Here is a 25,389-nt window from a genome sequence, read left to right on the forward strand (position 1 = left end):
TGCAGAGTGCGTGCATCAGCGCAACTCAGAAATCCACAGGTCTGGCCCCACATTTTCCTCTTTTGAAGCAAACTCCTGCTCCAGACGGAGCCCCCCAAGACGCTCTGCCCTCCTCTTGCCCCAAAGCCCCTCCTCACCAGCTGCTCCCCGGACAGCACCTCCAGCAGCTTGGTCAGCATGAATCCGTCCCGCAGGTCGGTGTAGAGATCGCTGATCCGGCAGGAGGCCTGGCTCAGGTGCGAGTTGACCCACTTGGTGAAGGTTTTCTTCTGCACGGCTTCGCGCTCGTCTAGCAGGAAGAGGGGGTCAAGCTCAGTAGGCGGAGCCCCCCAGGGTCCCCCCTCTGCCCCCAGGGAACCCACCCCAAAAGCACCCAGAGGGCTCTGCCCAGGGCCCACCAGCGCTGCCAGCTGCAGAGCCACAGAACCTGGAAGGGACCCGAGTCAAAAAAGCTACGTGAATGTCTTGAACTAGCAAAACCAACAGAATCCATCAGAAATCATTGGGATGTTTTTAAAATGGGATGGGATGTTTTTAAAAATAACATGATGAAATACGTTTCCAACGATGACTCTTGGTTGAGCATAGATGAAATTCCACAGAGTTAAGAGAATGGTCTTTCGTAGAACAAGAACAGAGGCAGGAATTTTTAGAAATGAGAAATTATGAACCGCATAGAGCAGGGGTCAGCAAACTTTTTCAGCAGGGGGCCAGTCCACTGTCCCTCAGACCTTGAGGGGGGCGGACTATATTTTGGGGTGTGTGTGTGAAATGAATGAATTCCTATCCCCCAAACAAATAACCCAGAGATGCATTTTAAATAAAAGCAGACATTCTACTCATGTAAAAACATGCTGATTCCCAAACCATCCACAGGCCAGATTTAGAAGGTGATTGGGCTGGATCCGGCCCCCGGGCCTTAGTTTGCCTACCCATGGTATAGAGGTAGAAGGAAGTCATTAACAAGTCAGGGAATAAAACCAGAGATTAGGCCTAGGTAAGAAACTAAGAGTAGCGAGGAAAAATCAATAAAAAGACCTCTTACTGGAAATATATGTTTATAATAATGTCGATGAAGGTCTGTATTTCTTAAAAAACTGTATGTCTTGATTAAGATTTTTCATTTAACTTTATTTTCTATTTTTTCTTCTATTTTTTTCTATTTCCCCCCTTCTTTTCTTTTATAACAGAAAAATGTGTTTGATTTGTATAATTTTAAATGTGTAATAAAGAAAATAAAAATAAGAAGAAGAACTTGGAAGGGACCCAAGCGGTCATCTAGCCCAACCCCCGGCAAGGGGCTGTCTCCCATGACGTGCCGGGGCCGATTCCTAGCCCCAACCTCCAGCGCCACTAGCAAAGCGAGCTTTAAGCTGACTCGGCTTTAATTTCAAAATTGCTCTTTGAAATGAGCCCCACAAGCAATTTTCAAAGCAGGGGAGGGGGGGCTCCTGGGTGCCAGAGGGGCTCAGGGTTGGCAGAGTAAGGCCGGGCAGGGGGGGCAGGAGCCCCTCACTATTCAGAGGCTCCCGGGGAGACAGGAGGGACAGGGAGACCCCTTGGAGCTGGAGGAATCGCCAAGAGGATTCTGCTGTCCCTTCACCCCCCAGGCAAGGTGGCCTGCTGCCCCCCAAGCAAAGTCAGTGCCAAAGTCAGATTCAGCTGCCAGCCCCATTGGCACACTAGATCGGGAACGCATCTTGTGGAATTAATTACGCAGCCTTGATTGGATTTGGAATTAATGTGCAATTAATTGCTCCCATTTTGAATTTCACCACGGGTTGTGTGAGGTGCTACTCTGAGTAATGTGCTTTGTAGGGCAGGGAAGCGGTCACTGGCGATGAGTTTAGGGAGCTAAGAGGGTGGGGGCCTAAGCAGTTTTTTAGTAGCCCTGACTCCGACAAAGCTGGCCTCCCTGCTCCCTGCAGCTGGGCCTCCGTCTCTTACTGAGCAATCCTGCGGGACGGGGGGGGGGGTCAGACCACATCCCTGTGCATTGCAGGGGTTGGACTAGATGTCCACTGGGGTCCCTTCCCACGCTGGGCATCTGAAAGCCCAGCCTAGTTCACCCATGTTGTGCCTGCCACCTGCAATTCAGCCTCCCCTTGTCCAGCCCTTTATATCCTTGCAGGCCGGCGAGAGCCACGTGAGACGTACCGGCCAAGGCCTTGATCCGCGAGCACTCAAAGAGTTTGGCTGTGGCAGTGGCCTCATCCCAGGGCCGGTGCTGGTGCTGGTGCTCAGTGCTCTCCCGCCGGATCTTGTTGTTGTTCTGCTGCTGTTGTTGCTGCTGCTGCTGCTGAGCCTCCAGGTTGTCCAGCTTGGCTGGCGTGACGTTTGCCATCTTGCCCCTGGCGCCGGGAGGAAGGCTCCTTCAGGGATCTGTGCAGAAGGACCTCATGGGCACCTGGAGCCCCGGGCAGCCCTCCTGGGGAGATGGCACAGGAGACCAGCTGAGAGGACGCAATGCAAAGGCAGAGTTTGAGAGTCAAGGAGAGGACAGTCAGTGTAAGCAACAGTGAGCCAGATGGAGCCTCAAGGGCCTAACTCTGTACAAAGCAGCTCCTCCCAGCACCTCATGAGACGTAAATCCTGCTTTTTAACTAATAAGTTAAAGTATTGCTCTGCTGCTGTAGGTCAGGCAGAGGCACACTCAACCCTCCAGATGTTTCTGGCCTACAACTCCCATGAGCCCTAGCTAGCAGGACCTGTGGTCAGGGATGCTGGGAATTGTAGTCCCCAAACATCTGGAGGGCTGAGTTTGCCTCTGCCTGCTGTAGGTATTTCCTCCTTGGCACCTGGGTGGGCGTATTTTAATGAACTGGAGAAACTGAAGCGGGTGGAAGAGTTTTCAGAGAGAGGAGTACGTGAACATAATAGGATTTTAATTCCTTCCAGTAGCACCTTAAAGACCAACTAAGTCAGTTCTTGGTATGAGCTTTTGTGTGCATGCACACTTCTTCAGATACACTGAAACAGAAGTTTCCAGACCCTTCTATATAGTGAGAAGGTGGGGAGGGGTATTACTCAGAAGGGTGGTGGGAATGGGTGATTGGCAGATAGCTGTGATGAGCCTGTTGACGACTCTTAACGACTGCAATAGGTCTTACAGGAAAAAGCAAGGGGTGAAAAGGTGAAAAATGGCTTTGTCATGTATAATGAGATAAGAATCCAAGGTCTTTGTTCAGACCAGGTTTCTCCATGGTTTTAAGTTTGGTGATAAGTTGTAATTCAGCAGCTTCTCTTTCCAGTCTATTTCTGAAATTCCTTTGTAGTAAAACAGCTACTTTGAGATCTTGTATAGAATGTCCTGGGAGATTGAAGTGTTCTCCTACTGGTTTCTCTGTCTTGTGATTCCTGATGTCCGATTTATGTCCGTTTATTCTTTGGCGTAAGGTCTGGCCTGTTTGTCCAATATAGAGAGCTGAAGGACACTGTTGGCATTTTATGGCATAAGCTCATACCAAGAACTGACTTAGTTGGTCTTTAAGGTGCTACTGGAAGGAATTTGTTTTGTTTTGACTATGGCAGACCAACACGGTTACCTATCTATAATAGGATTTTGCTTAACTTTTAGTTGTTATTTTGTTGATACTCTTTTATTGATTATGTTTGTGATAGGAATTTTATGGTCTTAGATATATGGTAATGTTCATAAGTGTACCACCCAAGCACATACATAGATCAGCACAGGGAGGCCAACCTGGAACCATTTTGATTCCTAAACTGAGCAAATGTTTTCTCTGCAAGGTCAAAATGGAAAAGCCTCCCCATTGTCTTTTCCTTCACAAATCCTGTCTTAAGGGTATGTCTGTGTTTGAATAGGGTGTGAGCCTGTGACCTGGGCCAGGAACTAAGTATTTATCACTACAAAAGACTGGCCAGGCTCCCCAGGCAATCCAATCAAGGAACCTGCCAGACAGGAGATAAACAACAACAGGAGAAAAACAATATTCAAATTTCTGTTTTAGACCGCCTTTTTTGTGATGTAGGTGTGATGTATCTGAGGGGTGGTCTTAGGTTACACCCCTTCTGAGATGTATGTATGAGGTTTCTGGGGCTGGTCTTGATCTACAGGGTGGCAATTTCAAAAGTCTTTATAAGGCCTTGCACACCCCTGTTGCAACAGTTCAATAAAGGCCAAGCCTACAGGCTGCTGTTTTGCTCCAAGTTATCCTGGTTGGTGTCTTTGTTTTTGTCCAAGGGAGCCCTCGGATTTCTCCATTAACATGTTTTATGCAGGACTATTTTTTCTAGAAAAAGAGGAACCAGAACTCACCATGAACACCTCCCTTGTTCTCTTAGAACGGCAACGGCAGGAGAGGTGCCGGAACAGGGAGTTTTGGCCGGAAAAAAGCCCTGGTTTTATGGATGATTTTGTTAATCATATAATATGACGCACGCAATAGCTGTGATGCTATGTTCTGGTTATTTGTAAGTCGCTTTGGGATTTGTTTGAATGAAAACCAGCATAGAAATAGAAGAAATGAAATGGGGGGGCGGAGCTTTTGTCCCAGAAAGTGGATGGTTGCCCGTTACTATTTCCCAAGGGTTCTGCAGGGCTGGTCCCTTAACATGGGGTGCTGTCTGCAGGGAACCACCTTCCTGCTCCCTTGCTTGGGGCTGAGAAGGCCTGCTTCCTCCCTCGCCCTCCTGGCAAGTCGGGGTCTGGATTTGCCCATCCCCTTTTGGCTCCCAGCCAGAGAAGGTGAGGGAAGAGGCTGGACAGTCTGCATCACTGGCCAGGAGCCAAGGCGGCGTGTGCAGGGGAACCCCAGAAGAGAAGACGGGGGGGGGGGATATTTCATGGGGGGCACCCAGGAATCCAAAGAAAGAAAAGGAAGAAAGAAAAGCGGGAGGCGTCCAAGGAAAGTGGTGTGGCTGCATAAGCAGCTTACAGATGAGCTGAGAGTTAAGAAGGGCCTGTACAGTATAAGAAATGGAAGAAAGGGGAAATCACAAAGGAGGCATATTCACAAGCTGCAGGGAGAAGGTCAGGCTGGCTAAAGCTCAGAATGAGCCCAGGCTTGCAAGGGAGGTATAAAATAATAATACTGTACAGTCATACCTTGGGATAAATACGCTTCGGGATGAATATTTTCGGGTTGCGCTCTGCGGCAACCCGGAAGTAACGGAGAGCATTACTTCCGGGTTTCACCGCGTGCGCATGCGCAGACGCTCAAAATGACGTGACGCGCATGCGTGGAAGCGCCGAAACGCGACCTGCGAACGCGCAGACACGGGTTACATTCGCTTCAGGATGCAAACAGGGCTCTGGAACGGATCCCGTTCGCATCCCGAGGTACCACTGTAAAGGTTTCTTCACTAGGTCCGAAGTAAGAGGAAGAACAGGCAAGTGGAAGGTCCTCTCTGTGGGGAAGACTGAGAAATGCTCTTGGGTGGCAGAGAAAGGGTAGACCTGCTCAACACCTACTTTGCCTCTCTCTGTCTTCATCCAAAAAGAAAGCGATACCCAACCTGGGCATGACAGAATAAATGTTGTAAGGAGGGAGCTGCAGCCCAAGACAGGAAAATAGATAGTAAGGGAGCACCTAGATACTTGTTTGTTGTTGTTTAGTCATTTGGTCATGTCCGACTCTTCGTGACCCCAATGAATTCAAGTCTCCAGGGCCTGATGATCTGCATTCAAGCGTACTAAAGGAGCTTGTGGATGGAATTTCAGAGCCTTTGTCTGCGATCTTTGAGAATTCTTGGAGAATAGGTGCAGTCCCCACAGATGAGAGGCGGGCAAAAGTTGTCCCCCATCTTCAAAAAGGGGGGCAAGGAAAACCCAGGTAACTACTGACCGGTGAGCTTGGCATCGATACCAGGGAAGGTCCGAGAACAGATAATACAACGATTGGTCTGTGAGCGTTTAGAAAAGGATGCTGTGATTACTAAAACTCATCATGGGTTTCTCAAAAATAAGTCATGCCAGACAAATCTCATTATTATTTTTTGGATGGAATTAGAAACTTGGTGGACCAGGGAAATGCTGTGGACATAGTGTATCTTGATTTCAGTAAGGCTTTTGACAAAGTCCCCCATGATATTTTCGTGAGGAAGCTGGTAAAATGTGGGTTGAATGAGGCAACTGTTAGGTGACTTTGTAGCTGGTTGACTGGCTGAACCCAAAGAGGACTCCAGAATGGTTCCTTATCATCCTGGGGAAAAGAGACCAGTGGGGGCTGCAGGGTTCTGTCCTGGGCCTGGTGTTGTTCAACACCTTTATAAATGACTTGGATGAAGGAATTGAGGGGATGCCCATCAAATTTGCAGATGACGCCAAACTGGGAGGGGTAGCTAATGAAGAGGAAGACAGAATCAGAATTCAAAATGACCTTAACAGATTGTAGAACTGGAGTCACTTGGAAGTTACAAATAGGCTTAAGATTATAATAATAATGGGTTGTAAAACACTAAGGACTAGAATTAATAAAAGAGAAGAAGACAGTAAATAAAAGGAGTTAATTTTATTAGAAATAAGATCTTGGAGAACTGTTACAAGGTGATATAATGAAATTCAGTTGGGGGGATTTGAGGAAGTCAGTTAACAATGAAAGTTAAATTAGGTAATAGAAGTAATAATTGTTTTTGTTTTTCTTTGTTGTATTGCAATGTGTTTTCTTTAGTTGTTTGTTATGCAGTGTTATTCTTTTTGTTATAAATCTGGAAAAGCAATAATTTTTTTTTTAAAAAAAAACCATCAAAACAGATTGGAGAACTGAGTACAAGCTAACAAAATTAATTTCCATAGGGACAAATGTCAGGTTCTGCGGTCAGGCAGGAAGAACCAGATGCGCCAATATAGTATGGGGGACACCTGGCTTACTAGCAGGACATGTGGAAAGGATCTCTGGGTCTTTGTGGACCACAAGCACAACATCCTTCTGGACCATCTAGAGGGGCGGGGAGCTGGGGGAACTGTTATACAGTGGTTCCGCTCTTTCCTCCTGGGCCGTGTCCAGAAAGTGGTGGTGGGGGATGAGTGTTCAGATCCTTGGGCTCTCCCTTGTGGGATTCCTCAGGGTTCTGTCCTCTCCCCCATGCTTTTCAACATTTACATGCAGCCTCTGGGAGAGATCATCAGGAGGTTTGGGCTGGGTGTTCATCAGTATGCGGATGATACCCAGCACTACCTCTCTTTCAAATCAGAACCAGTGAAGGCGGTGAAGGTCCTGTGTGAGTGCCTGGAGGCAGTTGGAGGATGGATGGTGGCTAACAGATTGAGGTTGAATCCTGACAAGACAGAAGTACTATTTTGGGGGAACAGGAGGAGGGCAGGTGTGGAGGACTCCCTGGTTCTGAACGGGGTAACTGCCCCTGAAGGACCAGGTGCACAGCCTGGGAGTCATTTTGGACTCACAGCTGTCCATGGAGGCGCAGGTCAATTCTGTGTACAGGACAGCTGTTTACCAGCTCCATCTTGTATGCAGGCTGAGACCCTATCTGGCCACAGACTGTCTTGCCAGAGTAGTGCATGCTCTGGTTATCTCCTGCTTGGACTACTGCAATGCGCTCTACGTGGGGCTACCTTTGAAGGTGACCCAGAAACTACAACTAATCCAGAATGCGGCAGCTAGACTGGTGACTGGGATTAGCCACCGAGACCACATAACACCGGTCTTGAAAGATCTACACTGGTTCCCAGTACATTTCTGAGCACAACACAAAGTGTTGGTGCTGACCCTGAAAGCCCTAAACGGCCTCGGTCCAGGATACCTGAAGGAGCGTCTCCACCTCCATCGTTCTGCCCAGACACTGAGGTCCAGTGTGAAGGGCCTTCTGGCGGTTCCCTCACTGCAAGAAGCCAAGTTACAGGGAACCAGGCAGAGGGCCTTCTCGGTAGTGGCACCCACCCTATGGAACGCCCTCCCACCAATTGTCAAAGAGAAGAACAACTACCAGACTTTTAGAAGACATCTGAAGGCAGCCCTGTATAGGGAAGCTTTTAATGTTTAACAGACCACTGTATTTTAATACTTTGTTGGAAGCCGCCCAGAGCAGCTGGGGAAACCCAGCCAAATGGCCGGGGTATAAATAATAAATTATTATTATTATTATTATTATTATTATTATTATTATTATTATTAGTCAACAGTGTGATGCAGCAGCGCAAAAAGGCTAGCGCTATTCTAGGCTGCCTCAACAAAAGTAGAGGGTTCGGATCAAGGGAAGTCAGAGCCCCACTCTCTTCTGCCTTAGCCAGACCACACCTGGAATAAATACTGTGCCTAACATAAGGGAAGCCTCAAAGGCAACCGTGATGACTGGCCAGTGGCCCACCTAGTCCAGCAACCTCTTCTCACAGCGGCCGGCCAGAAACTTGCAAGCAAGATCCAAGCACATGATCCCTCTCCCCTCCCACAGTTTCCAGCAACTGGGATCCAGAGGCAGGAGGCACAAATACAAGATGGGTGACACCTGGCTTGAGAGCAGTCCATGTGAAAAGGACCTAGGAGTCTTGGTTGACCACAAACTTGACATGAGTCAACAGTGTGACGCGGCAGCTAAAAAAGCCAATGCAATTCTGGGCTGCATCAATAGGAGTATTGCATCTAGATCAAGGGAAGTAATAGTGCCACTGTATTCTGCTCTGGTCAGACCTCACCTGGAGTACTGTGTCCAGTTCTGGGCACCACAGTTCAAGAAGGACACTGACAAACTGGAACGTGTCCAGAGGAGGGCAACCAAAATGGTCAAAGGCCTGGAAACGATGCCTTATGAGGAACGGCTAAGGGAGCTGGGCATGTTTAGCCTGGAGAAGAGGAGGTTAAGGGGTGATATGATAGCCATGTTCAAATATATAAAAGGATGTCACATAGAGGAGGGAGAAAGGTTGTTTTCTGCTGCTCCAGAGAAGCGGACACGGAGCAATGCTTCCAAACTACAAGAAAAAAGATTCCACCTAAACATTAGGAAGAACTTCCTGACAGTAAGAGCTGTTCGACAGTGGAATTTGCTGCCAAGGAATGTGGTGGAGTCTCCTTCTTTGGAGGTCTTTAAGCAGAGGCTTGACAACCATATGTCAGGAGTGCTCTGATGGTGTTTCCTGCTTGGCAGGGGGTTGGACTCGATGGCCCTTGTGGTCTCTTCCCAACTCTATGATTCTATGATTCTATGAGGAGAAGGAAATGGGATCCCTCCTGGCAAGTGAGGAGCAGGGCAGAGAGAGGCCTTCACTACAGCTCTGCAAGGTAGACCAGTCTGAAGCTGGTCTAAAGTCGTAAAGAATCATAATTTGTCCCAGGACTCCCAGTCATACTGCCAATTAATTAGCAAAATTTCTATACAGTACTGTTTGATTGTACATTACATTATATACTGCTTGATTGTACATTAAGCTGTCCCCCCCAAATTATACTGTATTGTATTGTATTGTATTGTATTGTATTGTATTGTATTGTATTGTATTGTATTGTATTGTATTGTATTGTACACACACACACAAACTACAATTGCCCATTGAAAAGCCAATTGTAACAGCTCCAGGCATCTTGGGTGAAGGGGAAATGGCCTGGCCTGTCTTCAAGCAGACCTGATATGCTTTGGACTACAACTCCCATCATGCAGGGCCTGCACTGGCTGAGGCTGATGGGAATTGTAGTCCAAAGAATCTGGAGGCCCCCCTCCCCAGGATGACCAAAGTCCAGATCTAATGGTGTTGACTTCAGTTAATAACTTATCTAACCAAACAGTTGATGCAAGTAAATAATTGTAAGAACAGGGAAAGTATTGGCATAGCCAAGGGGGAGGCAGCTCCCCCCATCAAGTAAAACAATAGAAATACTTCAACCGACTGACCAATCATGTTGGTTCTGCCCCCCAACAAAAATCCTGGCTCCGCCCATGAGGAGAAGAGCCTGCCTGCTGGATCAGGCCCGTTACTCCCGGATCCTGTACTCACAGTGGCCAACCAGATCCCTGTGGAAAATTGGCGGGTAGGATGCAGCCTGCTCACCCATTTAGCTATTAAAAAACCCCTTATAGTTCCGGAATACAGTAATAGAAAGCCCAGCTTCTTAGCCCTGCTATTTTCAGGAACTTAAAGCTCAGCTTTTTAAAACGCTGAAGTCTCAGAATTGTTTGGGCCCAAGAGGGAGGGCTGGCCCAGGATCCCCTTGCACGACCCTTGGGGAGCCCCCCAGGATCGCAGCAGAGGAGCCACCCAGTGGGGCTTGGGCTTCTTGGAGGATGGGGGGCACATGAACAATCCCTAGAAAGTGCGGGCAGAGCCACAGAGAAGGGGGGCAAGAGGGAAGGGCAGCTTGTCTCCCCCGCCTTCCGCAGCGCTGCAGACGCGCCTCCATCCCGGCACCATCTTTGGGCACTGACCCGAGGACTGCAGGTGCTGCTGGGCCCCGATCCTGCTGGGGTGGAGCGAGGGGGGGCGAGGACTGAGCAGGCCCTTCTCCTCCGGCCTTGCCCTTCTGCCGGGCAGGGATGGAGAGGCATCCGCTGACCATTCCTGGCCACAGCTTTTGGGGGACCCCGGTGCCTTTCCGAGGAGCGAGGATATGCCCCCAAGCACGCGCTGGTCCAGCCGGGGCGGCCTCTCCTCCGCCGCCGGGAGCAGAAAACTGGGGAGTGGGATGGGGGGGGGAGAGAGAGAGCCTGCAGCCCCTGCCCTCCCTGGGGCAGACCAAAACCATCGCACCATGGACAGCTCCCTAAGCAAGACCCTTTCCAGCCCCAAACGTAGGACCAGACCCCCCCCCCCACTCCGTCCCCAAAGATAAGGCCAGCACCCCCCCGCCCCAGCCACCGAAACAGAGCGATTTTGGGATGGCGGGGTCGGGTGTCTAACTCCTTTTCTGGATCCCCTTGGCATGGAAGCGCTTTGCATGACCAGGACCCCCCGCGACTTACCTCCCCAGGTGCCCCGACGGCGCGGAGAAGCGTCCCACGGCCTCGCCCCGCCCGGTTCCCGGTGGTGGCGGCGACGCTGCTCAGTGGCTGCGGGAGGCGAGCGGGGACAGGCGGCGGCGGAGGCCCCCGGCGCAGCCCCGCAGCATCATCCGCCGCCGCCGCAGCAGCCAGTCCCGGGGCTCCGCTCCGTCCCGGTCCCGCGCCCGCCCGCCCGCCCGCCCGCCTCGCCCCGCCGCTGCCCGGAGCGCTTTCCAGGAAGGCAGGCAGGCAGGGAGACGGGCGCGCACGCGGGCGCGGACCCGAGGATGCTGGCGGGGGGAGCAAGGCACAAAGGAGGGCGCGCCGGGCTGGGGGCTCCGGCGGCGGCGAGGAGGAGGGCGCGGCCGGGCGAGCGGTCACCTTGGGCCCGTCCTTCGGCTCGCCGGCCGAGCGGCTCCCGCTCCCTCCAGCCGGGCACCGGCGCGCATCGCGGCCCCTCCTCCCGGAGTGGGGGGGGGGAGAAGGGGGTCTTGGATGGAGAGAGGCCGGCGGGGAGGGCGGAGTGTCTGATTCCGCCGGGGATCCTCCTCGTCCAGGGCTGCTTCGCCCCGGCGCTGGCGGAGAGGCAGGTACCGGAGGGTCGTCGATGGGAGGGGGCGGCTGCTGGGGGTCTTTGTCGGAGTGGTTTACGACCAGGGAGCCCGGGAGGCCCTTTGGCGAGCAGGGGACAGCGGAGGAGGGCGCGCCCGCCGCCCCGCCGCCGAGAGGCCGGCGCCCAGCCGCGCCTGGCACGCTTCACACGAGCGCGGAACCCGCAAGCTGGCGCCAGGCGCCCCACCCACCGGCGCCAGGCTCGCTTTGCATGGTGGGCCGGATCTCCCAGCAGCCCTCGCGGGGGCTCACGCTCCCCCCCTCACCCCCGCATTTGGGGGGCCAGGAGAGGGTCGCCAACCTCCCCCCTCCAGCTGCGCTCCTGTGCTTTGCGCTCCGGCTGGTGCGCGCCGGAGAGGGAGGCGGGCTTCTCCGCCTTGCTTGGCATTCCTTCTGAAAGCCGTCTGAAGGCACAGGAGCAGCGCCGGGGGCTTGTTTGAGGGAGCCCCCTTTTCCTCCCGTGGCGCCCGTCGAGGGAGCCCCGGCTGAGCGCGCGAGCGAGCGAGCGACGCGCCGCCCCCGGCCTCTCCGGTCCTGCCTTCCCGGGCGGAGCTCCGGGCGGAAGGGCTGGCCGCTGGCGGGCGGAGAAGGGAAGGAGTCCGGCATGGCCGCAGCCTGCAAAAGGATCGCCATCTTCGGCGCCACCGGCATGACCGGGCTGGCCACCCTGGCGCAAGCCGTCGAGGCTGGTGAGAGGCGGGGGGCGGGGGGAGGGCGGCGGAGAGAGGGAACCCCGTCCCTGCACAGCCCCCCCCCCCGCCTGGCGACGTGGCCCTGCTGCCGCCCCTCGGGGCGCCCGTGGGGGACCCTGCCGCCCACGGCCCCCGCTGGTCGGAGCGCAGCTGCAGCCCCCTCGCGCCGGGGCGGCTTTCCTGGCCGGGGGCTCCTCCGAGCTCCCCAACCTGTTGTTAATAATTTCCCAATTGCTGCTCCGCTTTCGTCCTCCTGGCGAGAGCCCGGCAGGGAAGGCTTTGTCAGAGAGAGAGAGAGAAGCTCGCTCCTGGCTGAGATGCGAGGCCGTCGCTGCCCCTTGCGCACCCGCTGGGTGGCTTGGACCCATTTCAGTGCAGGAATAAGTAAGGAAAGGTGCCTCTGTGCTCCCGCAACTGGGAGAAAGACCCCAGGATCTAATCCTTTCCTTGCTGCATTTATGTCCCCGCTTCCTCCTCCAAGGAGCTCAGTGTGGTGTGCAGGATTCTCCCAGCCCTCATCTAATCCCCACAAGAAGCCTGTGAGGTAGGCGAAGGCTGAGAGAGGCAAGGGCTGGATGCCAGTGGAGCAGGAGGCGGGAGGGAGTTGAACTCTGGTTGTCTCCCAGGTCCTCCTCTGACACACTAACCGCTAGGCCACTCTGCTTCCCAGTATTCTTAATAGAATTCTTTTCTCTCCCCCCCCCCAACCAGCCCGCTGTTCCCTCCCACCTTGTGCACTGAGAGATAAAGAGGTGGGGTTGTTATCAGAAGTGGCCAGGAGACGGTTGCTGCTGTTGGTGTTACTGGAGGGCCGGGAGGAGGAGCAGATTCGGCCCCTGCCGCAAGAGGAGCCTGGGCCTTTGCGGGCGAACTTTTGTGTCCAGGCAAGGCTGAGCTCCTTTGTGCAGCAACGACAACCCTGCAGAGCTGAGCGGGAGGGGAAGGCCTTGTGTCCTGGGCCAGGAGAGTGTCCAGCTTAAGTCCCTTCCTTTGGCCACCTGGGCTGACCAACTGGGCCACCGCCACTGCTTTGCTCCTTTTGGCCTTCAGGGGCCGCACGGCCCAAAAGGACCCAAAAGAACTTGGGGTTCTGCCGAAGCTCCCTTTGCAGCTCAGCAACAGCCCAAACAGCAGCAGCAGGTGGGTGGGTGGGGAGACCTTGCCCGGACTTGATCGGCTCTTGCTCCACCTGAGATTCTCCTGACAGAAACCCTCAGGCAGGTCTCACTCTCATCCTCTGGGTGGGTGCCAAGAGGTCCAGCTGCCGCAGTGCCAACACTCGTGCCAGGACAGCCGGGGAAGCTCCTCTGGCCAGCCTGGGTTGCCACATTTGTGGGAACTATTTTGGGGAGGAACGCATCTCCGAGAAGGTAACGCTTGGGGTGATCAGGTGGCCCAAGAATCATAGAATGGTAGAGTCGGAAGGGGCCCCAGGGTCATCTAGCCCAACCCTGTCCAATGCAGGAATCTCAGTGACATGTGGCCACCCAACCTCTGCTTAAAAACCTCCAAGGAAGGAGAGTCCACAACTTCTGCCAGGAGTCTCTTCTGCTGTCAGCATTTCCTGTCAGAAAGTTCTTCCTGATGTTGAGTTGGAATCTTCCTGCCTGTCATTTGAGTCAATGGTTTCGCTCCTCCCCTCCAGTGCTGGAGAAAACAAGCTCCTCTCCATCCCCAAGCCCTCAACTATTCCTCACAAATAGGACTTAGTTTCCTAATAATAATAATCATAATAATAATCATAATAATAATTTATTTATACCCCGCCCATCTGGCTGAGTTTCCCCAGCCACTCTCGGCGGCTCCCAATCAAGTGCTAAAACAATACAGCATTAAGTATTAAAAACTTCCCTAAACAGGGCTGCCTTCAGATGTCTTTTAAAGATAGGATAGCTGCTTGTTTCCTTTACATCTGAAGGGAGGGTGTTCCACAGGGCGGGCGCCACCACCAAGAAGGCCCTCTGTCTGGTTCCCTGTAACCTCATTCTCGCAATGAGGGAACCACCAGAAGGCCCTCGGAGCTGGATCTCAGTGTCCGGGCTGAATGATGGGGGTGGAAATGCTCCTTCAGGTATACTGGACCAAGGCCTTTTAGGGCTTTAAAGGTCAGCACCAACACTTTGAATTGTGCTCAGAAACATACTGGGAACCAATGTAGATCTTTCAGGACTGGTGTTATGTTGTCCCAGCGGCCGCTCCCAGTCACCAGTCTAGCTGCCACATTCTGGATTAATTGCAGTTTCCGGGTCACCTTCAAAGGTAGCCCCACGTAGAGCGCATTGCAGTAGTCCAAGCGGGAGATAACTAGAGCACACACCACTCTGGCGAGACAGTCTGCGGGCAGGGAGGGTCTTAGCCTGCGTACCAGGTGGAGCTGGTAGACAGCCACCCTGGACACAGAATTGACCTGTGCCTCCATGGACAGCTGTGAGTCCAAAATGATTCCCAGGCTGCGCACCTGGTCCTTCAGGGACACAGTTGCCCCATTCAGGACCAGGGAATCCCCCACACCCGCCCGCCCCCTGTCCCCCAAAAACAGTACTTCTGTCTTGTCAGGATTCAACCTCAATCTGTTAGCCGCCATCCATCCTCCAACCGCCTCCAGGCACTCACACAGGAACTTCACCGCCTTCACTGGTTCTGATTTAAAAGAGAGGTAGAGCTGGGTATCATCTGCATATTGATGGACACCCAGTCCAAACCCCCTGATGATCTCTCCCAGCGGCTTCATATAGATGTTAAAAAGCATGGGGGAGAGGACGGAACCCTGAGGCACCCCACAAGTGAGGGCCCAGAGGTCTGAACCCTCATCCCCCAACACCACTTTCCAAACCCTTTATCCTCTTGCTTACCCTCATGGGGCCATTGAAAGGGACCTCAAGTATCATCCAGTCCAACCCCCAGAAGTGCAGGAATCACAGCCACAAATCCCTGACGGAGGGCCATCCAGCCCTCGGAAAGTTCTTCCGTTGGTTCAGATCCCGTCCTGCCTCCCTCACCTCCCTCCTTCCTGTTCCCTTTCCCACTTCCCCTTGGAAGTTCTGCCCCACCAGCACAGCCTGTGGGGTCACCCTGGGGCAAGGGCCCCGGCCTTCCTCTTTGGCCTGGTGCAGCACGGGCCGCAGGTTTCGGCCTTTGCCCTCGGCTGCTTTCCAAAATGCTGACACACAAATAACAATGGCTCTTTGCAATCAATAGTCCTGGGGACCACGGAGAGGCGAGGCAGGGAGTCCGGACTGAATACTCAAGGGAGCCCAGCTGAGATGTGACACCGCTGTTGAATTCAGCCTTATGAAAGGAGAAAATTCTCAGATAATAAATAAGAGGATTAGCTGAAAGAAAGTTGAGAGGTGGTGTGTGGAAAGAGGGGCAAAAATGCAACTGGGAAAACCTGTCTGAAGAGCATTGTGCGAAGGGGCGAAGGAAGCCTGGGGGAAGATGCCAGCATGGTTAAATAGCAAAGTCAAGGAAGTAGGACCAAGCAGAGCAATAAGGGCATGCTACTTTAAAAATAGCACAAGCAATATTAAAACTAGATGCATAGGTGCAATATTTGTTTTTTGTTTTACAATCTATGGACCAATTCCCAACCAGAGGTTTTCTAGCTAAGCAAGAAGGGATTTGAGGAGCGAATAGCTTAAAGGTGGGGCTTGTGGTTCTTTCTGACTGTCTCTTTAAATCCCCGGCTGCTGCCTTCCTGCTTTTAGTGTGACTACGGGGGCCACCAGGTGCCAAAAGGCGAAAGGAGCAGTTCAGCGGAGGGACAGAGAAAATGCTTCTGCTGATTCAAAGAGGATATAGCTCAGTCTCTCCTGGGGGCGTTTAAAAGAAAAGTGGACAAGGAACGAAATGGAGGATGGACATAGTGGCATAGCATCAGTTTCTGGTGCCCGGGGTGGGGGGGCTGGTGCTGAGCAGGGGGGGCGTGTGTGTGCAGGGCAGCCCCTTGCCGCCAAAGTGACCCCATCCCCATGGGAGCAAAACGGGGCCACCCTGAACTGCCTGCCAGGCCATGTACAGGGAGCTCGGCTTGCCAACATGGCCATTGGGGGCATGGGCATAGCCAGGATTTTTGTTGGGGGGGCAGAACCAACCACGCTACACCCCTGGATGGAGCAACTTCCTGCCTGAGCAGTTCAGAAGCAGAGTCTGTCCCTGGAAGGCAGAAAAAGGGAAATGAGAGGGAGAAAGAGGAGACCGGCCTCTTCCTTTCTCCTGCATCTTGAACTGCATCAGCTGAGGGCAGGCAGAGGTGGAGGAGGCCGCCTTGCCAGGGCTCCCTGCCAGAGAGGGAGGCTGCAGTGCTGCTCAGTCCCAGCTGCTGGAAGGAGAGAGGGCTCTGGTGCTCGAATCCTGCAGTGCCAGATTTGCATATAAGCTAAACAAGCTCTAGCTTAGGGCCCCACTCTCTTGGGAGCCCCCAAGAAATTTAAGGGGGGGGACTGGATGTAGATTTCCAAAATATAAGTTAAAAAAAGAAATCAAATAAAACCTACATACAGCAACTGTGTGTTGTGTCGGCTCCTAGGGTGCAAGTCATGGGCCCCGCCTGCTAGTCGGCTCCCTCAAATATCCCTGGTTTGCTCCTTTCTATATATAGGGTGCCCACATTCTGCATGGACTGGTTGCAGGGCAACATGTGCAAATGGCTTTAGATACCTATGAGGTCCATCAATTACCATATAGCATATACCGTATTTTTCGCACCATAGGGCGCACCGGACCATAGGGCGCACCCAGTTTTTTTTTGGGGGGGGGGAAATCAAGAAAAAAAATCTTTTCCCCCCCCAGCCCCAAAGAGCAGCGTACAGGCTGCGCACAACCTCTCCCTGCCAGAGGGGTTGCGCGCGGCTGTGGCACAAGCCAAGGCAGCGAGCAGGATGGATCCCGCTCGCTGTTTTGGCTTCCCCTTTAGCCCCGTGCAGCCTCTCCTTGCTGGGAGACGCTGCGCAGGGCTAAAGAATCCATAGCCCCGTGCAGCCTCTCCCTGCCGGAGGGGTTGCGCGCAGCTATGGAAGAAGCCAAGGCAGCAAGCGGGATGGATCCCGCTCGCTGTTTTGGCTTCCCCTTTAGCCCCGTGCAGCCTTTCCTCGCCGGGAGACGCTGCGCAGGGCTTTCCTGGCTTTTCTGGGAAGTGGGGGAATTCCCTCACTGCCCGCAGAAGCCGTGCAACCCCTTTAAAAAGAATTCCCCCACCTCCCCCAAAACCGGCAGAAGCCGTGCGCACTTTAAAAGGGCTGCAGGGCTCCTCCTGGCTTTCCTGGGAGGTGGGGGGATTCCCTCACCTCTCCCAAAAGCCTGCAGAAGCCGCGCAACCCCTTTAAAGAGATTGCGGCTTCTCCTGGCTTTTCTGGGAGGTGGGAGAAGGGACTGATGTGGCCAGTCAGTCCCTTCTCCCTCATGTGGAAAAGCCCGCAAGAGCGCACGGAGCTTGTGTGTGGCTCTTGGGGGCTTTTCCCGCCTGCCTCCCCCCCTGCATTCGCTCCATAGGACGCACACACATTTTCCCTTTCTTTTTAGGAGGGAAAAAGTGCATCCTATGGTGCAAAAAATACGGTATTCAACACACACAAAACTGACGATTTGTTGTTGACAAAGGACAGCTGGACATATCAAGGGCTCCATTGCCTTCAGGAGCTGAGGGCCATATCAAACCTAAACCCGGCCCTGCTTGCAGGTGCTTCAGAGGCACCTGCCCCCCCCCCCTGTGAGAACAGGAGGCAGGACTGGGGGAGGGGGCACTGGCCTGATTCTGCAGAACTGGATTTCATTTCATTTCACTTTTAATTTGTATACCGACTTTCTATTTTACAATACCCAAGGTGGTTTACAAACTTCAGAAACAAAGAATGTACACCTTATAACCAGCTAATCAAATACAAAAATGCAATAATAAAACATAACTTTAAGCAACTTATATAAAAAAGTAATATTCAACAATCCATTAGAATAGTATAGAAGCTAGTATATAAGCATATAAAAATTAAACAGAAATTCACTCTTAACAGTTACAATAAATAATTTCTAAACTAAAAAAATTGTCCAGTAGCACCTTAGAGACCAACTAAGTTTGTTCTTCAGATGAGCTTTTGTGTGCTTGCACACACACTTCTTCAGGTACCTAAGGTGCTACTGGACATGTTTTTTATTTTTTATATATATTTCTACTGCGTCAGACCAACACGGCTGCCTATCTGAATTTCTAAACTATAATCAGTAAAAACAACGGCAAGTTGCAGTGCATAAAATAATGCAATACAAATTGAGAAGCAGAGACTGGAGGGGGGGGCAAGGCAAGTGGAAGAAGGCCTTGCCTGGTGAGGTCTCTCCCCTTGGACTGAGTGTGGTGCTGATAAGACCAAGGTTGCTGGTTCGATCCTTGTATGGGACAGCTGCTGCTGCATATTCCTGCTTAGCAGGGAATTAGAGTAGCCCAGACCTGTTCAGCTGGTTGACCGCAATCGACAGGTAGATTGCAGGTGTGTTCCAGGTCGATTGCGGCAATTAAAAAAGTGATCACCTGGGTTCTCCTGATGGATCGCTGCCCTATGTCGTATCACCGCTGCAGCCGAGAAAGCTTGTATTCCCAGGGGCGGGGTCAGAGTGGGGGAATCGGGGAGGGCGGTTGGGCATGAGCGATTTTATGAACCTCCCCCAAAAGCTGAACAGGTTTTGCCAATCCTTCCCCAAAAAAGCTCAGCAGCTTCCCACAAAAACCTTGGCGATGGGTAGATCACTGCCAGTTTTATTATCCTGAAAGTAGATGACTGAAAGTAGCTGAAAGTAGATGTCTCTAGAGAGCTGGACGTGCCTGGACTGGACGCTCCGCAGGGTCTCCTCCGACTCTGCAGTTCTCTCATTCTACGACTTTCCTTCTGTTCCTCCTTCCCGTTGCCCCTCCAGAGCTGGACAGTGGAGGCCGGGAGTCCTGGGCTTCTCCTGGCCACGTCCTGGCTGCCTCCGACCCCCAGGCCTCATCCTGCCTCTCTTTCCAGGCTACCAGGTGACAGTGCTGGTGCGGGACCCGGTCCGGCTGCCACCGGAGCCCCACCCGGCGCAGGTGGTGGTGGGGGACGTCTTGAACCCGGCGGACGTCGACCGAGCCGTGAAGGGGCAGGACGCTGTGATCGTCATCCTGGGCACCCGCAATGACCTCAGTAGGCAAAGCTGCCCCCTCCCTCCCTCCCCCCGCCGGCCCTGCCCCCTCCCGCGACCCTTGGCTGATCTTTCTCCTCCTTCTCTCTCCCTCCCGCCAGGTCCTACCACCATGATGTCTGAAGGCACCCGGAACATTGTGGCGGCCATGAAATCCCACGGCATCCGCAAAGTCGTGGTTTGTCTCTCAGGTCAGCTGCTCCAGGCAGGGCTGTTCTCTCTGTGTAGAGTAAGCTGAGCAATCTTGTCTTCCATGAACATGGTCTTAACAGTGAGTCCATAAGTGACTGTGGAGGCCAGTTCTGGACCCACACGTCCTTCCACAGTGGGGACATCGGTTCCCAGGCGGGAGTTGATCATGGTGAGGATTTGCCAAGCGTGCCTTCCTCTTTGCATGTTTCTCCCTTGCATCCTGAGTTCGAGTGTCTTCAAAGCCCAGGACACCTTTGGTCAAGGCTGTTCTCCAACTGGAGCGCTCGCAGGCCAGTGTTTCCCAATTGTCGGTGTTTATACTACATTTTTAAAGATTTGCCTTGAGAGAGTCTTTAAACCTCTTTTGTTGACCACCAGCATTACGCTTTCTATTTTTAAGTTCGGAATAGAGTAGTTGCTTTGGAAGACAATCATCAGGCATCCGCACAACATGACCAGTCCAGTGAAGTTGATGTTGAAGAATCATTGCTTCAACACTGGTGATCTTTGCTTCTTCCAGTACACTGGCATTAGTTTGCCTGTCTTCCCAAGTGATGTGTACAAATTTTTGGAGACACCGTTGATGGAATCTTTTGAGGAGTTGGAGATGGGGCCCAAAATATTACAAATACCAATAGGATGTTTATTTATCTCCTGGCTTTTTCCTGGATTAGTGGTTTATGCAAATTAAAACAACAGAGAGGAGATACAGGAAGTTAAGCATGCATAAAAGGCAATTGTTAAAAAGGAATTAAAACAATATTTATAAAACCAAATTTTAAAATACAGGCAACCACCCCCTCCCACTTTTGCATGTGACCGCACAGGAAATTGATCAAATCACATGGTGGGAGAGAGCTGGAAAGAGGCCGTCAGTGAGCCCAAAGTCCAGAAATAAAGGTTTAAAAGAAAAAAGAAATAATGGGCTCCGAAATGGCCCCTGGGATGCTGCTGTCTCACTGCCTCACTCAGCAGCTGTTGGGTGGGAAGCTGGCTTGCCGTGGGCTCTGCCCTTTCCAGTGCTCTGGAGGCAAAGGTATTTCTGATACCTCTTAAATCACCCTCGTCCCACACTCTGATGAGGCTCCCCACGCAGGTGCATGGTGCTTGGGGGGGGGGCCTGGAACGCAACACCTCGTAAGGGGGAGATCTCGGGGCGCCTTTCTCCGCTTGGACCCTGGAGCATTGCAGGGGAAATGCCCAAAGGCAGCTTGGCATGGTCTTCCTGTGACCCTTGGATCTAGTGGGCCATAGAGAGGAGATGAGCCAAGTGTGCCTAATGGTTAGAGCGAGGCGCCGTTGCCAGCAACTTGCAACTCTTCAGTGAGAGCTGAAGTGGGAATGGGGTGCAAGGGGCAGGAGGCAGGGCCAGCAGTTTAGTCGCAATACATTGAAATATGATGTGGTGACTGTGTTGAAGGTTGGGGCTCCCTAACAGTGGCCAGGTGGTCTGTAGACAGACAGTTAACCAGCATCTAGCACAGCTCATTACAAACACCGCAAGAGGCAGAAAAATCTTCACCAAGACCAATGTTGCAGTTTGGGAACGGCTGGGTTAGGGTCTCTTAAGATCCCCATAAAGATTCCCAAAGCATAGAGTATTACTTAGATTTTCAAAGCCTCTTACAAATTCTTACCATCACACCTCTGCCCTTCTTCACATTTTGCAGAGGACTCTGGCCCAGGTGGGGCTTGGACTTAGGTGCCCAAGATCAGGTCTCTGCCCCGCAGCTCTTGAGCCTTCCTTGACCGGGGGTGTGGGGTGGGGAGCCCCCTTGGCCTCTGCCCCCGCCCTGGGAGAGAGCTGGGTGGGGCGCCTGCTGCAGGGTCTGATCCTGCCGCCCAGCTCTCCACTCTCCTTCTCTGGCCTTGCTTGCAGCCTTCCTGATGTGGGACCTGGACAAGGTGCCGGCCAAGCTGCGCCCAGTGACCGAGGACCACATTCGGATGCAGCAGATCCTCAAGGAGTCGGGGCTGGACTGCGTCTACGTCATGCCCCCCCATATCGCAGGTGCGTCTCTGGGCTGTGGGGAGGGGGTCGGAGGGAGGGCTCTGCAGTGGGTGGAGAGCAGCTCTTCCTTCTCGGCGTGGGCGGCTGTCTGTCTAAGACACACCTCTGCTCACTGGCATTTATTTTCTTTCTTCCATTTTCCCTCCAAGGAGCTCAAGGTGGTTTGCATCTCACAATCCCCCCAACAACCCTGCGAGTCGGGTGAGCGAGGCTCAGCTGAGAGATGCAGCCCCTGGCCCCCAGGGTCAACCAGGGAGCTCTGTTCACGGCCGAGGGGGGGAAGTTGAACCCTCCTCTCCCAGGTCCTGGTCCGCACCCTAACCGCTGCACCACTCTGGTTCTGTGTTCCCAACCAAGGAAGCTTGATAATAATAATAATAATAATAATAATAATAATAATAATAATAATAATAATAATAATAATTTATTATTTATACCCCGCCCATCTGGCTGGGCCTCCCCAGCCACTCTGGGCGGCTTCCAAAAGAATATTAAAATACTATGATACATCAAACATTAAAAGCATCCCTAAACAGGGCTGCCTTCAGATGTCTTCTAAAAGTCTGGTAGTTGTTGTTCTCTTTGACATCTGGTGGGAGGGCGTTCCACAGGGAGGGCGCCACTACCGAGAAGGCCCTCTGCCTGGTTCCCTGTAACTTGGCTTCTCGCAGGGAGGGAACCGCCAGAAGGCCCTCGGAGCTGGACCTCAGTGTCCGGGTAGAACGATGGGGGTGGAGACGCTCCTTCAGGTATACTGGACCGAGGCCGTTTAGGGCTTTAAAGGTCAGCACCAACACTTTGAATTGTGCTCGGAAACATACTGGGAGCCAATGTAGGTCTTTCCAGACCGGTGTTATATGGTCTCGGCGGCCGCTCCCTGTCACCAGTCTGGCTGCTGCGTTCTGGATTAGTTGTAGTTTCCGGGTCACCTTCAAAGGTAGCCCCACGTAGAGTGCATTGCAGTAGTCCAAGCGGGAGATAACCAGAGCATGCACCACTCTGGCCAGACAGTCCACAGGCAGATAGGGTCTCAGCCTGCGTACCAGATGGAGCTGGTACACAGCTGCCCTGGACACGGATTTAATCTGTGCCTCCATGGACAGCTGTGAGTCCAAAATGACTCCCAGGCTGCGCACCTGGTCCTTCAGGGGCACAGTTACCCCATTCAGGACCAGGGAGTCCTCCACACCTGCCCGCCTCCTGTCCCCCAGAAACAGTACTTCTGTCTTGTCAGGATTCAATCTCAATCTGTTAGCTGCCATCCATCCTCCAACCGCCTCCAGACACTCACACAGGAACTTCACCGCCTTCACTGGTTCTGATTTGAAAGAGAGGTAGAGCTGGGTATCATCCGCATACTGATGAACACCCAGTCCAAACCTCCTGATGATCTCTCCCAGCGGCTGCATGTAGATGTTGAAAAGCATGGGGGAGAGGACAGAACCCTGAGGCACCCCACAAGTGAGAGCCCAGGGGTCTGAACACTCATCCCCCACCACCACTTTCTGAACACGGCCCAGGAGGAAGGAGCGGAACCACTGTATGACAGTGCCTCCAGCTCCCAGCCCCTTAAGACGGTCCAGAAGGATGTTATGGTCGATGGTATCAAACGCCGCTGAGAGATCCAGCAGAACTAGGAAACAGCTCTCACCTTTGTCCCTAGCCCGCCGGAGATCATCAACCAGTGCGACCAAGGCAGTTTCAGTCCCATGATGAGGCCTGAATCCCGACTGGAAGGGATCCAAATGGTCCGCTTCTTCCAGGCGTGCCTGGAGTTGTTCAGCAACCACTCGCTCAATCACCTTGCCCAAGAATGGAAGATTTGAGACTGGGCGATAGTTGGCCATCGTGGCCGCATCTAAAGATGGTTTTTTAAGAAGTGGTTTGATAACCGCCTCTTTCAGCGGGTCTGGGAAGGCTCCCTCATGGAGGGAAGCATTCACCACCCCACGAAGCCCATCGCCCAGTCCTTCCCGGCTAGCTTTTATAAGCCAGGATGGGCAAGGATCCAGGAGACAGGTGGTTGGTTTCCCTCGTCCAAGCAGCCTGTCCACATCCTCGGAGGTAACAGATTGGAATTGATCCCATGCAATTTGACTAGACAGGACTCTAGCACTCTCCCGCCCCGGCCCTGCTCCCACGGTGGCGTCTACCTCTTCCTGAATCTGAGCGACTTTATCTGCAAAAAACTTTGCAAAATCATTGCAGGAGATCATGTGGCCCGTACTGGGCCCCGATGTAGCAGGTGGTTCCGCTAAATTGCAGACCACCTGAAAAAGTCTCCTGCTGCTGTTTTCTGCAGATGCAATAGAGGCGGTGAAGAAAGTCTTCTTCGCCGTCGCTACCGCCACTTGGTAGGCTCGACATTGAGCTCTAACCTGTGTCCGGTCAGCTTCAGAATGAGTTATCCGCCACCGGCGCTCTAGCCGTCTCAACGATTGTTTCATTGCCCTCAGATCCGTGGAAAACCACATTTGATCCCCAAATGTTTTTAAAAACTAGGGAAACCCTGAAAAACATGGCAGCACAGGACACAGATGAAATCCCAAACACCATTACCGTTTAAACTACACGCCTGTTTTTATTCATCAAAGAAGCTAGGAAGGCGCAGGAGGGGAGGGAGAATTTGCGTTGGGAGGGGGGATTTCTGCCTCAGCTGTTGGGTCTTTTAGGGGAGATCCCTCACAGGCTCCATTCCCTGGGCCAGCTCACCTGGGCTCTCTTCCTCCTCCTCCTCCAGGTGACCAGCCGCTCACCGGCGACTACACCGTGACCGTGGACACGTCCAGCGGCTCCAGAGTCATCTCCAAGCACGACCTTGGGCATTTCTTCCTCAAGTGCCTGGCCACCTCCGAGTACGACGGGAAGAACGTCTACCTCTCCAGGCACTACCCCAAGGAATGAGGCCGGCCGGCCACCAGCACCCTCTCGGCCTCTCTCTGTCTCTCCGGAGGTCAATGATGAAGCCTCGTCCCACTGACAAAAGGGAAATTCTCCATCGCTGATGCCGCCCCCTCCATCCGCCCCTCTCTGCCTCGTGTGCTATAATGAGTGCCTTTCTCCCCTTAACATGAGCCAGGGGGGGGGGTTGAGCTGCCCACCCAACGCCCTCCGTGCCACAAAGGCGCCTTGACTGGTGTTGCTGCATGCCTGTGTTTTCCTGTGTTCAACAGTGGCTGTGCTTGTCCTGCTTTCCCCCCGCCAGTGTCCCTGTGCAGTGATTTGAGCCTCTGTGTTCTCCCCACCACATCCCAAGAGAAGGGAGCAAGGCGAGGGGGTCCCTGGGGAATGAGGCGCTGCTTGCTTGGTCCAAGAAGTCTCTTATTGGGGTCAGAAATGTGTCAGCTTCAGGAGTACACAGAACTATTGGGCAGAATAGCAGCCTGAGTGGCCAGGACCCATCGGAAGGGAGTGAGGTTTTTGTATTGTAAGACATTATTTAGCTGAAAAGGGATTGATAGATGTATTAAATGGTAAGATTACTAGCCATTACAGAGCGGTCTGGAATGGGAGTGGCTAAATCATAAAGTATTTGCATTAATGTTAATAGGTAACCTTGCTCTCTCTCTATGGCTGTGGAACCTCCTTCCCTCTTCCTTGCTGAAGAGTTCTGTGTAACGGGAAAGCTTACATACTTGTTAACAAAAGTTAATCAAATAAAAAGTATATTTTGACCTATTTCAGTCCTTCGGGTCCTGATGTCAGGACTTGAGAGTTGTCTGGATGCAACTCTGGTTGAGCACCCTGTTCTCAAAGTGGCCGGCCCCATGCCCATCGCAGGAGCTGAGCACAAGGGCAGCTCTACCTCCCGCAGTTGCCAGCAGCTACAGAGGTCCCTTG

The 25,389-nt window shown here is 52.8% G+C and overlaps 3 protein-coding genes across 3 annotated transcripts in view; 2 read left to right on the forward strand and 1 right to left on the reverse strand.

Annotated features, from left to right (window-relative positions):
- SPTBN4 (spectrin beta, non-erythrocytic 4) overlaps positions 1-10,961 on the reverse strand; it is a 100,564-nt gene extending 89,603 nt beyond the window's left edge. Inside the window, exons 1-3 of the mRNA XM_081868614.1 lie at positions 10,870-10,961; positions 2,158-2,428; positions 138-289 (exon numbers count right to left, since the gene is read on the reverse strand). Of these exons, the coding sequence (XP_081724740.1) occupies positions 138-289; positions 2,158-2,344 (339 nt within the window). The 5' untranslated portion in view covers positions 2,345-2,428; positions 10,870-10,961. The remainder of the gene's footprint in view (positions 1-137; positions 290-2,157; positions 2,429-10,869) is intronic.
- The window catches only part of LOC309345941 (uncharacterized protein), a 62,586-nt gene that overhangs the window by 23,549 nt on the left and 13,648 nt on the right, over positions 1-25,389 (forward strand). The gene's annotated exons all lie outside the window — the stretch shown is intronic.
- On the forward strand, positions 12,045-25,227 carry BLVRB (biliverdin reductase B). The gene is made up of 5 exons (XM_081869743.1): positions 12,045-12,188; positions 19,187-19,348; positions 19,448-19,537; positions 21,418-21,549; positions 24,290-25,227. The coding sequence occupies exons 1-5, from the start codon at positions 12,104-12,106 to the stop codon at positions 24,451-24,453; spliced, it is 633 nt and encodes a 210-aa protein (XP_081725869.1). The 5' UTR covers positions 12,045-12,103; the 3' UTR covers positions 24,454-25,227.

Source organism: Podarcis erhardii (genome assembly GCF_964252035.2).
Source record: "Podarcis erhardii genome assembly, chromosome: 7".
Lineage (NCBI taxonomy): Eukaryota > Metazoa > Chordata > Lepidosauria > Squamata > Lacertidae > Podarcis > Podarcis erhardii.